General features: G+C 38.1%; 2 protein-coding genes across 2 annotated transcripts in view; one reads left to right on the top strand and one right to left on the bottom strand.

The window, feature by feature from the left end:
• The window catches only part of LOC130097297 (uncharacterized), a 298549-nt gene extending 298012 nt beyond the window's left edge, over positions 1–537 (bottom strand). Inside the window, exon 1 of the mRNA XM_056264095.1 lies at positions 316–537. Coding sequence (XP_056120070.1) covers positions 316–400 — 85 coding nt within the window. The 5' untranslated portion in view covers positions 401–537. The remainder of the gene's footprint in view (positions 1–315) is intronic.
• Positions 1–9067, top strand: part of LOC130097323 (gastrula zinc finger protein XlCGF7.1-like) — a 362909-nt gene extending 353842 nt beyond the window's left edge. Inside the window, exons 2-3 of the mRNA XM_056264122.1 lie at positions 7710–7944; positions 8192–9067. Coding sequence (XP_056120097.1) covers positions 7860–7944; positions 8192–8877 — 771 coding nt within the window. The 5' untranslated portion in view covers positions 7710–7859 and the 3' untranslated portion in view covers positions 8878–9067. The remainder of the gene's footprint in view (positions 1–7709; positions 7945–8191) is intronic.
• The last annotated feature ends 4946 nt before the right edge of the window (positions 9068–14013 follow it).

Here is a 14013-nt window from a genome sequence, read left to right as displayed (position 1 = left end):
CACAGCGCGGTGACTGACAGCAGCACTCGCCTCAAAACACTGTGTTCATCCGCGCTGTTTCATGCCAATTTACAACCCACGTAAAGATGATAATTCCGCGAATCACTGCAGTTACAGATTTCGAACAGAGATGGCGACAAAAAGGGAAAAAGCTACGGACTGCAGCTTTAATATATTAAAAATATGTTTGCCAACTGCTATATACAAGGTTATGATCATTTGGATGTATTTCTCGATTATTTATCATCCATATACTGCTTATTAATTCACATCTACCAAAGCATCAACAGTGAAGAATCACAAATGGCCACCAACCTGTTTGTTCCTCAGTATCTTCATGTTTTATTCTGGATGGTTCTGGATCACTCATGTCTTCAATCTCCTCTTTAATAAACTCCATCTTTAACAGTCACACAGATTTCAGCTGCTACTCCTGGAGTTTGTCCTTCTCTTGTAGGATGATGGGAATATTCCCAGTATTTATTGGTGAATTGTTGTGGGAGGGGCTTCGCTGCAGGTGTGAACTGTGATCACTGTGTTTTTATCCAATCTGCATTTAAAAAGTACAGGGCCATCATGTTTAACTGAGCAGCTGAAAAACCTCTTAGTCTCCAAAAGTTCCCTGTTTTCAGCTCATTCATTATGGTGATGTCTGAGATCTTCAGTAAATTGGCACATTAAATCGTTTTATAGACCAATTTCCAGCCGACGTCACAGTTACGTCACGGCGCTAGCTGGTGGCAGAACAAAGGGAAAACTGGAGGCGGCAAATACAAACCAGCACAGATTCGGCTACAAAATAAGGATCTTAAATTATTCTTCTTATTATTAAATGTCATCTTGTTGTGTTGTTGGGTGCAAGAATCAATGAAAAATGAATATGCTTTATCTGCAATTTTTTATTTCTAGAAAATATTCACCTCATTAAAATTGCACCGTAATGTCCCTCTTTACATTGTCGTCTTCTCGGCGCTGGCTCGGCAGAACTGCGGATCGTACCACACAAGTCTTGTACATGACCATTCAGCACATAGTTATAGGCATCTAAAGATTTATATGCCCTCTGTTTCTCTATCAGGTAGGTGTAGAAGTCAGGCCACTCAACCGGAGGTAGCGTTAACGTTAATCCTGTCAGATCCTCAATCAATGAGTGTAAGGGTCGGCCAATCTGGTTCCATCCGTTAAAATTAACTTTTGCAAAAAACAATCGTGGTCCTGGACAGTGAGTGGCCTTGCACATTAAGATAAAATCGGATTTTCTCCAGTCATTGTTAAAAACAAGCTAACAAAACTTGCAGACTTTACGTTAGTGAAGCGGCCAGAGGGATCGTTCTGCCACCACCTAAGCTCCGCCCACAGAAAAACGTCACCATGTTTACCAACTGAAAATTGGTCTATTGGTGTCAACAGGCTGAAACAAACTACAGCATCATCACCTTTCACTTCAGTTCTTGTCTTTGCTCTTTCACTTCCATCTGGTCTGAAATAAACATATTAAAACATATTAAGTTGTTAGAATGAGTTCTGGAGGGATACATGTGAATTTTCAAGTGAACTCTGATTTAATATCAGAAAACAAGAGACATTTGTTTATCAGATATCAGATCCTCTTGTTAATAGTAAAAATGTGAATGACATCTGCTGTAAGATTATGATTTAAGTGCATTTATGTCATTTATTCCTAGATTATTTGATTATTTTTCACAGCTCTTATCAGGTATCTAATATACACAGTGGTGTGCCTGAATGCGTTCCCTGGGTCTCATTCATGAAACACGAGCAGAACGAATTTTTGTGTAAATCGTGTGTAAACTGGTTCTGGTGTAAATTTTCGGATTCATTAAAATGTTCGTATTTTCCAAATGTTAGTTGGTACGAAAGAAATCTACACCTGCTCCCAGCCACGCGTAAATAGTGCGTTTAACATCCGAACGTTTTTCTCATTAATAACTAAGGCTGCATTTTAATTCACCTTAATCGGGTACATATTTACACAGCATTTTGAACAAATATTATATATAGTAATTACATACGGTTTTTCTTTTTACTTTTTGGACTGTTTGATTAACAGATGAAACTCCATTAACTGCATCTGTAATATGCTGCCAAGTTTCCTTTTTTTATGACCTGATACGCCACCTACGCTTTAAAATAAAACGTGTGCTGCGTCCCAATTCGCATACTATCCGTCCTAAATAGTAGGCCTATTCGAAAATAGAATTAGTAGCCTACGATGAGTGTTCCAAAGAAACCCGGATGGTCTACTATATCCGGTCAGAATCCGAAGTGCAGATCGTTGCGGCTGATATTGCCGGTAGCCAGGGACGGTTCACGTCACGTCTGCCCAGCCAGAGACGGTTCACGCCACGTCTGCCCAGTCAGAGACGGTTCACGTCACGTCTGCCCAGCCAGAGACGGTTCACGTCACGTCTGCCCAGCCAGAGACTGTTCACGTCACGTCTGCCCAGCCAGAGACGGTTCACGTCACGTCTGCCCAGCCAGAGACTGTTCACGTCACGTCTGCCCAGCCAGAGACGGTTCACGTCACGTCTGCCCAGTCAGAGACGGTTCACGTCACGTCTGCCCAGCCAGAGACTGTTCACGTCACGTCTGCCCAGCCAGAGACGGATCAGGAGAACCCCATTCTCGGGGCCGCGGGGGCACTGACCGACTATTTGGAGCGTCTGGCTCGGATCCTGGAGAGGCCCTTCAGACCTTTCGTGTCCGTGTTTCCAGAGCCGGAGCCGGTGTCTGTTCCTTTTGCTGTTCCTGAGCCGGAGCAAGTGTCTGCTGTTCCTGAGCCGGAGCCGTTGTCTGCTGTTCCTGAGCCGGAGCCGTTGTCTGCTTTTCCTGAGCCGGAGCCAGTGTCTGCTGTTCCTGAGCCGGAGCCAGTGTCTGCTGTTTTAACGAACGAAATGAACGAATTGACTCGGAAAAAGATTTGTTCATTTTGATGAACGAGTTCGAACAGGAGATTCACACAAAACAGAGCAAAGCGAGCATTTGAGCTTATAAAACTTAAACTTTGTTATTTCTTTTTTAAATGAGCGATCGTTTCGCTTGATAAGACCCTTATTCATCGTCTGGTGTCGTTTAAAGCCATTTGAACAGTTTGCAGTTTGCACTGAAACTGTCTTTTGGACCTTGAACCGTTTGCTGCCCAGCAAAGTGCATTATATGGAGAAAAATCCTGGAATATTTTCATCAAATACCTTAATTTCTTTTCGACTGAAGAAATAAAGACATGGACATCTTGGATGACATAGGGGTGAGTAAATTATCAGCAAAAGTTTTTTTTTAAAGTGAACTAATCCTTTAACTCCTCTTCCTGCACTTGAGTCCTCTATCCTTTCCACTATCCAGCCGTGACAAACGTTGGTTAGCGCAGGGTTGCCCGAGGAGGACGAGAAAGTGGACTTGCGCAGCACGTCGCACACGCTACACTCCTTAATTTGTACACCATGCAGGCATAGGCGTAATTTGCAGAGATGGGGGACTCGAGTCACATGACTTGACTCGAGTCAGACTCGAGTAGCAAATTTAAGGACTTGAGACTTGCTTGACTAAATTAAGAAAATGACTCGACTTGACTTTGACTTGAGATCCAATGACTTGAGACTTGACTTGACTTGAACTGTATGACTCGAGAATGACTTGATATACATTTTTATATAAATCATCGCAACATCCATTGATAAACAAAATGAAAGCAACGGAACCATTGACGTCAGTCATCAGATTCTGCGCGATTGCGTGACGCTGCACAAGCCCAGAAATAGCCTACATCGCGGTGAGGGCGCTAAAAACAAAAACATCTCCCAGCAACGTTTCTTTTTGGATATAAACACTAGAAAATGACAATATTCATGCAAGAAGATTTGTTGTACGCATAATAACTGGCAAGGGATATCGGACGACCATCACAACCTCGAACAGTCGAACTTCATTCATCACGTCTAAAAGTAAGCTATGGCTTGTTTAACCTGTTTGTTATAGTTAATTTGACTATCTTTAAATCTAGAGAGAATAATATTGGTCAAAACAGCATGCCTCTTTATACACAAATGTTTTCAAATGTAGCTTAATGTTGTCAATATTCAAATGATAATTAATGATGTTATATGTTTTGTATAACATTTGCCACATTTCTTTTTAAATCATGCTTTAAAGCCAAAAATGTTGTTCTTTCCAATGACGAAAAACAATATAGAAAACTGTTAGTTTTGTCGTTTATGTTTCTCTTAATGTTATCAGGGGGTTGGTGGCAAAAAATGCCAGACAGAATTAATATGCACCCAAAATTCAAAATGTGGTGGAAAAATGGCCCTAGTATGAGTTATTGAGATTATTGGCGCGATTGCAAATGTGATGATTTTGTAAAAGAGTTCAGTAAACAAAGAGTGAATATTGTGATGTGACATTTTAGACATAATATTCCAAATATTCTCTGTTTTTGCTCTATTTCTCCAATGACAATAGTTCCAAACAAGCCACAGAAAGAGTTATGCGTATTTGTGATTCAGTGACCTAGTTGCTTAGTTCCAGAACGAATCTGTCATTTTGAACAAATCAGTTGACTGCTTCTAGGACTCGTACATTAAGACGGTGATTTGGCGCTTTTAACTTCATATTGGCGGTTTTAACTTCATAATAGGCTAAATGCCAACGGCTGTTATATAACTTATATAAAGGGGATGCCAGTTTGAAGAATGCCATTTGGTGGCATAGGAACCATTATACTTGAATTGTGAATTGTTTAATACCTTTTAATGGTCTTCTGTGTGTTTGAGGCATATTTATTTTGTCATGCTTTAATGTTGGCCTAATTTCAGTTACATTTACATTTTAGGCTATGTAGTTTGAAATTGTATTTATTTTTTAGATTTGTATTGTAGTAACCACTCAGCTGTATGTGGAAATGCATATTTAAAACAAATATGTTGAAAATAAAACCATAGTCCACAACTTATGTAGTTTTAACTTATTTATATTAATATATAAATTATATTAATATATAAATTATTATATTAATATATAAATTCAGTGAAATCATCTAACGTTTGTATGACTTGCCAGTGACTTGTGACCCAAGCTACGACTTGACTTGACTTGCTTGACATAAGGCAGTGACTTGACTTGACTTGCTTGACATAAGGCAGTGACTTGACTTGACTTGCTTGCTTTTATAAAAAATTGACTTGGACTTGCTTGAGACTCGAAGGTTAAGACTTGAGACTTGCTTGTGACTTGCACATGTGTGACTTACTCCCACCTCTGGTAATTTGCGGTTGGAACATGTCCCCACCACTTTTTGCCAGGGTTTATATTGTCCCCACCAAAAACATCTCACGGCACGGATGTACCAATACAAATAAATAAATCATCTCCAGTTAACTAGCAGAGCATTAATTTCATTATTTTGTTAAATAAAATGAGATCTAGCGCTAAAATGTGTTGTTTTTTTAAATCAAGTGATCAAAGTGCTTGTTGCCGCTGCGATCAGTGGTGCGGATACAGTGTTCTCTTATGGCTCGCGCACATTCTTCTCTGGGAGACTCTAATTCGTTCCAGTGAAATCACAAAGCAAATTGCACACAAACGTTTCCCTGCTTGATATACAACCACTGATTAACATACTCGGTTTTGATGAGGAAAAAAAAACTGTAAAAGTGTGGATTAGAACCCATAACCTGTGACATGCATGGCAAAAATTCTGCCACTGGACGATCTATAAAACATTTAAGTAACGCTTTAGATTACAGCCCGGAAAGTACTGTGTAATTAAGAGGAATTTACAGAGTAACTTTCGGTAATTATAGTGTACCTATAAAGTACTTGCATGTAAGTATAAGGGAACAATATGTAAAGTTTGGGGAATAAAGGGGTAACAACCAGGAGAATTAAAAAAATATTTATACTGTAAGTATTATAGAACTAAGGGGTACTTATTTTACTATTATGATATAACAATCTTACATTTGGGAGCAATTTAGCGAGAACACTGCGTACCTTTTTGTAATAATTGTGTACCAATACATACTGTATAGGATTTTTTTTTAATTACAGGGTACATATCTATGCATTTATACTTTTATTTATTTATTTTTTGATAGCAAAAGTGCAGATGTTTAAGTTTGGGCCAACGTATTTCAAGGCAAGAAAAGCTAAGACTATTGCCATTTTTTTTTAAATACTGGGAAATATATCTTGTTTCATGTGGTTACAGGGTAAGTGGTACTTGTATAATAAATAAAGGTTTCCGAGTCAGTGATATAAGATTGTGTGTATGCATTTTTATTGTTACCCTGTAACTAAATGGAACAAGAGGGTAACAAGCTACATGAAACAAGAGTATCTTTCCACAATATTTAAGCAAAAGTTGCAATAGTTTTCGTTTTCAGTGCACTTTTGTTAAAAATATTACATTTTAAAAATTACAGGGTACGCAGTATATGTTCTTGCTAAATTGCTCCCAAATGTAAGATTGTTGTATCATAATAGTAGAATAAGTACCCCTTAGTTCTATAATACTTACAGTATAAATATTTTTTTAATTCTCCTGGTTGTTACCCCTTTATTCCCCAAACTTAAAATATTGTTCCCTTATACTTGTAAGTACATTATAGGTACACTATAATTACCGAAGGTTACGCTGTAAAATTGCTTTAATTACGCAGTACTTTCCGGGCTGTAATCTAAAGCGTTACCAACATTTCCCACTGAACACACATGTAATACGCAAATATAACATTAAATCATTTTGTTTTAATCACAGCACAGCACTTACATATTGTTGTTTGACTGCTTCTATTGCTCTCCTCATTTGCTAAATCAGTGGTTCTCAACCGAGGGGGCGCGGACACTCTCCCGGGGGGGCGCGAGTAGACTACAGGATGGGAGGATAAAAAAACAAAAAACAAAAAAATTCACATTTATAACCTCTGAACTTAATAAAAAGTGCTTAAAGGATCCCATAAGTTCCAGCAAGAACTGCAAAGATTGTCAATGCTCCACCAGTAACCCTACTATAGGAGAAAGAGCTTTGAGGCATTTCAAGTACATTTTTAAGTTCATTGAGTATCCGCCAGGATATTTGAGGAACTTTTTGTTTTTACAGTGTACACACACACACGAGTCATGGATGATTTTATGAATGGTTTCAATTAGTTCAAATGCATGATGATCACTGACTGTTTGACTTAGTTTATATAGAAATATTGTTAGATGCCAATCAAAATAGCTGTGAAAATAAGCTGTGCAATTAATCTAGGAATATATGACATAAATGCACTTAGATCATAATCTTGTACAGCAGTTGTCATTCACGTTTTGACTATTAACAAGAGGATGACAAAACTAACCTTTGGTACAACAAAAATATGATATTTGATAAACAGATCTCACTTATGAAATCAGGGTTCACTTGAAAATTCACATTTATCCTCCAGAACTCATTCTAACAACTTAATATGTTTTAATGTTTCAGACCCGATGGAAGTGAAAAAGCAAAGACAAGAACTGAAGTGAAAGGTGATGATGCTGTAGTTTGTTTCAGCCTGTTGACACCAATAAAACGATTTAATGTGCCAATTTACTGAAGATCTCAGACATCACCATAATGAATGAGCTGAAAACAGGGAACTTTTGGAGACAAAGAGGTTTTTCAGCTGCTCAGTTAAACATGATGGCCCTGTACTTTTTAAATGCAGATTGGATAAAAACACAGTGATCACAGTTCACACCTGCAGTGAAGCCCCTCCCACAACAATTCACCAATAAATACTGGGAATATTCCCATCATCCTACAAGAGAAGGACAAACTCAAGGAGTAGCAGCTGAAATCTGTGTGACTGTTAAAGATGGAGTTTATTAAAGAGGAGATTGAAGACATGAGTGATCCAGAACCATCCAGAATAAAACATGAAGATACTGAGGAACAAACAGGTTGGTGTCCATTTGTGATTCTTCATTTTGGACTGCTTTGGTTGATGTGAATTTACAAGCAGTATATGAATGAAAAATGATACATCCAGATGATCATAACCTTGTATATACCAGTTGTCAAACATATTTTTACTATATAAACAAGTGAATTACAGAACAAAAAGTGAAAGATCTGATCTTTGTTGTTTTCTGCTATTAAATAAGGGTTCACTTGAACTGATTCAAACTGTATTTCTGTGTATTTTAGACCAGGTGAGAGTGAAAGAGCAAAGACAAGAACTGAATGAAGTGGAGGACGAACATCGTAACTTTACAATTCAAAGAACAAAAGTCAAAGAGACGCACACCTGCACTCAGTGTGGAAAGAGTTTCTCACAGAAAGGAAACCTTAACACACACATGAGAATTCACACTGGAGAGAAACCGTATACATGCACTCAGTGTGGAAAGAGTTTTTCTCAATCATCAGCTCTCAGTGTTCATCTGCTCATTCACTCTGGAGAAAAACTATTTAACTGTGATCAGTGTGGAAAAGATTTTATTTCATCATCAAAACTAAAACAACACCTGAAAGTTCATTCAGGTGAGAAGCCTTATGTGTGTTCTCACTGTGGAAAGAATTTTTCAAGGCTGGACAGTTTTAAACAGCACCAGAAAACACATAATGAAGTGAGAGATTATATGTGCTTTGACTGTGGGAAGAGCTTTACTACAGCTGTGAATCTGAAACTGCACCAAAGAATTCATACTGGAGAAAAACCTTACAAGTGCTCATATTGTGACAAGAGTTTCACTCGGTCTGGACACCTGAAATCACATGAGCGAGTTCATACTGGAGAGAAGCCGTACCACTGTACTCAGTGTGAGAAGAGTTTCACCAAATCAAGTTATCTAGTGACTCATATTAGAAAGCATTGTTCTATGTCACTGTGAGCAAATGTTTTGTTAGATTCACATAAAGTAAATATGAAGTTAGTTAACTAATAGACTAGTGTTGCTGTGAATGCCACAAGATTTGTGTTTTATATGTTGGAGAACAAGAATATCATTGAAAATTATTTTGATTGAACGCTTACTCAAAGAAATACCAAAATGAAAAGAGACGGGCAAGAAATGCAGAAAAACAACATCAGTTATTTGTTAAAAAATTAAACAAATCCCAGAATTTGATCAGGTTATTTTTTTAAGTTACATAAAGCTAATTGTTACATATACAGATGTATGTACAATAACAACAAATAAAATTACCATTTCACTGACAATGTGTGATTTTGAGGTTTCTACAGATCCAATAATTAAAATAAACTGAGATTCAGATAAAGCAAACATAGTGAAATACATTTTAATTCTGTGACGTTAGTTTTGTGGAAGTTGGTTTAATTTGTAACTTTCATTTAGCTGTCAGTGTAAGGCAGTTATTTGTCTCTAGTAAAACAACAACAATAAAATTGTCATGAGATCAAATAGGCCGATGCTCATGGCTTTACTTCAAGTTGCTCTCTCAGTGTGTGTTGGAGTGAGCTCTAAGGTGAGTGTGAGTTTTTTTAATCTATTTTTCTATCTTTTCTGGTTTTGTTGTTTGGTAAATAGAGGAAAGTTTGTAGATCACTATGGCAGCGTCTCAGCACGCGAGTTTGGAAAGTTTAACGCGGTAGCAAAGCGTTAAGGTAGTACCCACATAGCGGCTTCTGGCTGAGTCGCTAGAGTGATTCACCTAAGACAATAAAAGCATTATTAATAGCCTGTAGAGAAATACAAAACAGTACTAGCAAAGACACATTGAGCTATTTGATGCATGTAGCCAATCAGGTGTACAATGTGGTTGGAAGTGGGCTGGGGATGGATGGGCGTACCTGCATTCTACACTGATTTGTCCACAACACCAGTAAACTCACTCCCTTCATATACACAACACACTGCCCCCAGCCCCCACAGTTGAGATAAGTCTGCAGAGTGCATGCGGGAAAGTGCATCTAGTTTGGTGTTCTTGTTACCTGGACAGTAGGTAACTTTAAGCGTGTGAAGAACAAAGCCCACCTGGGCCCACCTGACCAGAGTATGTGAGTGGAGTGGGAGCGGAGTGATTTTGAATGGAGTGCGGAGCGGATTTTTTAAAAGTCGGAGCGTCGTGGTTTTCATTCGCTCCGAGAGCGCTCCATCACGAGTACAATTCATGCCAACTCCTCATTATAGAACTGCATTTTTAGTAAGGATTCACACGTTAAACGCATTACACTAGTGTTACGGTCCTTAGGCCGTGCGTGTGTGTGTGTGTGTGTGTCTGTCAAGGTGTACTGCTGCTTGTTTGGTTTGTCTTCTGCAGGTCCTGTGTGCACCTGCCTCCAGTTGGCAATTAGCTAGTGTGCACACCTGTCCCCAGTTGGTAATCAGCGGGAGCTGGTACAAAGAGCAGAGAATGGGCAGACTGTTGAAGTGAGAGCGTGGAGAGCGGACGTATCAAGACAGACGGCTTACCCAGTGGTGTAGTGGTGCCTGGAGAAGTGGGTATACTCTTAATTTATGCCCCCAATATTTTTTTTAAGCGTCCCAGCAAAGGATGAACGCTCTTTGTTATAGACAGTGCACTGAAAAAAATGATTATGACCCCTTGTAAATGTTACATGTTTTTATCTGGTTAATTTCACTGATTTTAATGTGTTATTTAATCCTACTTATTTTTTATGATTAATTTTAAAATTCACTGCCAATGTTTAAAACAAGTTAATTTCATTCAATTAAAAGTAATTAGAAAAAAATACGTTCAATTTAATTTCCATATACAGTCAGGTCTGCGCATGTGCAGACCCATTTTGTCCTGAAGGCGCCAAGACGAGCAGTCGAGCGTGACGCACTTTTTTAAATGCTGAATCCAGCTCTGCATTTTCGGTAAGTAAGCAATTTATAATCACACTTTAAAACATTTGATAGAAAAAAATGTGTTTATCTAATGTTAAGTTTGTGTCTTTCTATACATTACATTAGGTTAGCTAAGGTTACATCGCCTAGCTTGTAGTTAAATTAACTTCTTAAGTGTAAGTTAAATGCGTGGATAATTCAGTTTGTCTTGTTAGACTTATTTATAGTTTTTGGTAACGTTAGCCGAATAAAAGCAAAACAGTTTTGCGAATAACGTTAATTGTTCACCTTCCTGTCTGTCTAGGTTTGAAACGTTAGCCTGGCCAAGCCTAACGTTATTCCTGACTGGCTGTAAGCATGTTTTCTAATCTTGTCAATGTGTTAAGATTAGGACAAAATATATCTGTGGCGTAAGTTAGCTAACATTAGGTGCCGAATCTTTACCGTTTCTTTAAAAGTTTGTATTTTTTTCACACCCGTAGACCCGCCCTAACTCTGCCGCTGACTAACGGCTCTGGCTTCGACCAAAGAGGCTCCGACCGACCGTGATGTTCCTGTGACTTGCGCAAAACGAAGCCATTTTGTTCTGAAGGCGCCAAGGGGAGCAGTCGTACGTGACGCACTCTTTTAAATGCTGCATCTAGCTCTGCAGTTTCGGTAAGTAAGCAATTTATAATCACACTTTAAAACATTTGATAGAAAAAAAAAAGTGTTTAGCTAATGTTAAGTTTGTGTTTTTCTATACATTAGTATATTAGTAGCTAAGGTTACATGGCCTAGCTTAACGTGAGTTGTGTAACGTTTGGGTTAGTAACGTTAAATTGACTTGGTTTAAAGTTAAATGTGTGGAAAATTCAGTTTGTCTTGTTAGACTTATTTAGTTTTTGGTAGCCGAATTAAAGCAAAACAGTTTTGCGAATGTAAACGTTAGCTTCACCTTCCTTGCTGTCTGTCTAGGTTTTGAAACTTACGTTAGCCTGGCCAAACCTAACGTTATTCCTGACTGGCTGTAAGCATGTTTTCTAATCGTGTCAATGTGTTAAGATTGGAACAAAATATATCTGTGAAATCGTGTTTGTAAAAGGTGGTTAATGTGCACTGACGGCAAGAGTTTATGCTTCTAACGTTACATAATGGCAGACCTAGGTAACATTAGGTGCCGAATTACACAGATGGCTGATCACAATGCTCTTTTTCTTCTGTTGTTGTTGTTGTTTTTTGTGTGTAATAGATAAATGCTGAATTCCAGCGCATAACAACAGTCCCACTTGAAACAACCTTCATGGCTCAGTTGGACAGCCATTTACCCAAGCTGACATCTATTTTCAACAATAAGGGAGGTGTTTCTGGCCAAAAACTAGCCAAACATCTGGCAATCTTGCAAGAGGTAAAAATGTTTTTACATTATAGTAGAAAATATCATATACACTGTGGAGAAACACTGTACACTGTCTAGTGCCAGCTAGTGTTGTTTTTCGCGGCCTGTTTTAATTTTAGTTTTAGTCTAGTCTTTGTGTCAAGCTGACATTTTAGTTTTTGTTAGTTTTAGTCCCGTTCATACTCTTTTTAGTCTAGTTTTAGTCGACGAAAACCGATGACATTTTAGTCTAGTTTTAGTTGACGAAAGACATAGTCTAGTTTTAGTCAATGAAAATTGTATTTTAGTCTCTTTTTAGTAGGCAATTCTATTTAACCCAGTCATTATATAAGTAGCCAACCTAGTAGTAGGCTTAGTTATACATTTAGTTACAGTGGTGTGAATAAGTTATAACATGCTAAAGTTGCCTAAAAAGAGGAATAAAAAATCATCTTTTGGAAGTTGATCTTAAAGGGATACTCCACTTTTTTTGGAAATAGGCTCATTTTACAACTCCCCCAGAGTTAAACTGTTGAGTTTTACCGTTTTTGAATCCATTCAGCCGATCTCCGGTTCTGGCGGTACCACTTTTAGCATAGCTTAGCATACATCATTGAAGTGGACAAGACCATTAGCATTTCTCATTAAAAAATGACCAAAGTGTTTCGATATTTTTTCTATTTAAAACTTGACTCTTCTGTAGTTACATCGTGCACTAAGACCGACGGAAAATGTAAAGTTGCGATTTTCTAGGCTGATATGGCTAGGAACTATACTCTTATTCCTGCGTAATAATCAAGAAACTTCACTGCCGTACCATGAGAGCAGCAGGCGTAATGATATGAAGCAGCGCCTGAAAATAGTTCCGTTGTGTTGACGGAAGGTGGCCTATTTTCAGGCGCTGCGTCATATCATTACGCCTGCTGCTCTCATGGTACGGCAGTGAAGTTTCTTGATTATTACGCAGGAATGAGAGTATAGTTCCTAGCCATATCAGCCTAGAAAATCGCAACTTTACATTTTCCGTCGGTCTTAGTGCACGATGTAACTACAGAAGAGTCAAGTTTTAAATAGGAAAAATATCGAAACACTTTGGTCATTTTTTTAATGAGAAATGCTAATGGTCTTGTCCACTTCAATGATGTATGCTAAGCTATGCTAAAAGTGGTACCGCCAGAACCGGAGATCGGCTGAATGGATTCAAAAACGGTAAAACTCAACAGTTTAACTCTGGGGGAGTTGTAAAATGAGCCTATTTCCAAAAAAAGTGGAGTATCCCTTTAATGCCTTAAATAGAAAAATGAGGAAAAATCCAACCTTTAAGGACACAAATTTTCTTTGTGTATGAATAATGTATCATAAATAAATAAATGTTCTTCCCTAAAATACAGGGTGCATAAGTCAGGCCCCCCCTATGTTAAATTCCCATAGAGTCAGGCAGATTTTTATTTTTAAAGGCCAGTTATTTCATGGATCCAGGATAATATGCATCCTGATAAAGTTCCCTTGGCCTTTGGAATTAAAATAGACCCACATCATCACATTCCCTTCACCATACCTAGAGATTGGCATGGGGTACTTTCCATAAGATCATCTTTCAATGCAAATCAAACCAGCTATTAGGCTAACTGAAATAACACCATGCCAATCTCTAGGTATGGTGAAGGGAATGTGATGATGTGGGATATTTTAATTCCAAAGGCCAAGGGAACTTTATCAGGATGCATATTATCCTGGATCCATGAAATAACTGGCCTTTAAAAATAAAAATCTGCCTGACTCTATGGGAATTTAACATAGGGGGGGCCTGACTTATGCACCCTGTAGTTTAAGGAAGGACAGTTATTTATTTATGA

This window comes from Rhinichthys klamathensis, unplaced genomic scaffold (genome assembly GCF_029890125.1).
Source record: "Rhinichthys klamathensis goyatoka isolate OS25496 unplaced genomic scaffold, OSU_Roscu_1.1 h1tg000216l_1, whole genome shotgun sequence".
NCBI lineage: Eukaryota > Metazoa > Chordata > Actinopteri > Cypriniformes > Leuciscidae > Rhinichthys > Rhinichthys klamathensis.
This window is presented reverse-complemented; position numbering and strand designations above follow the sequence as displayed.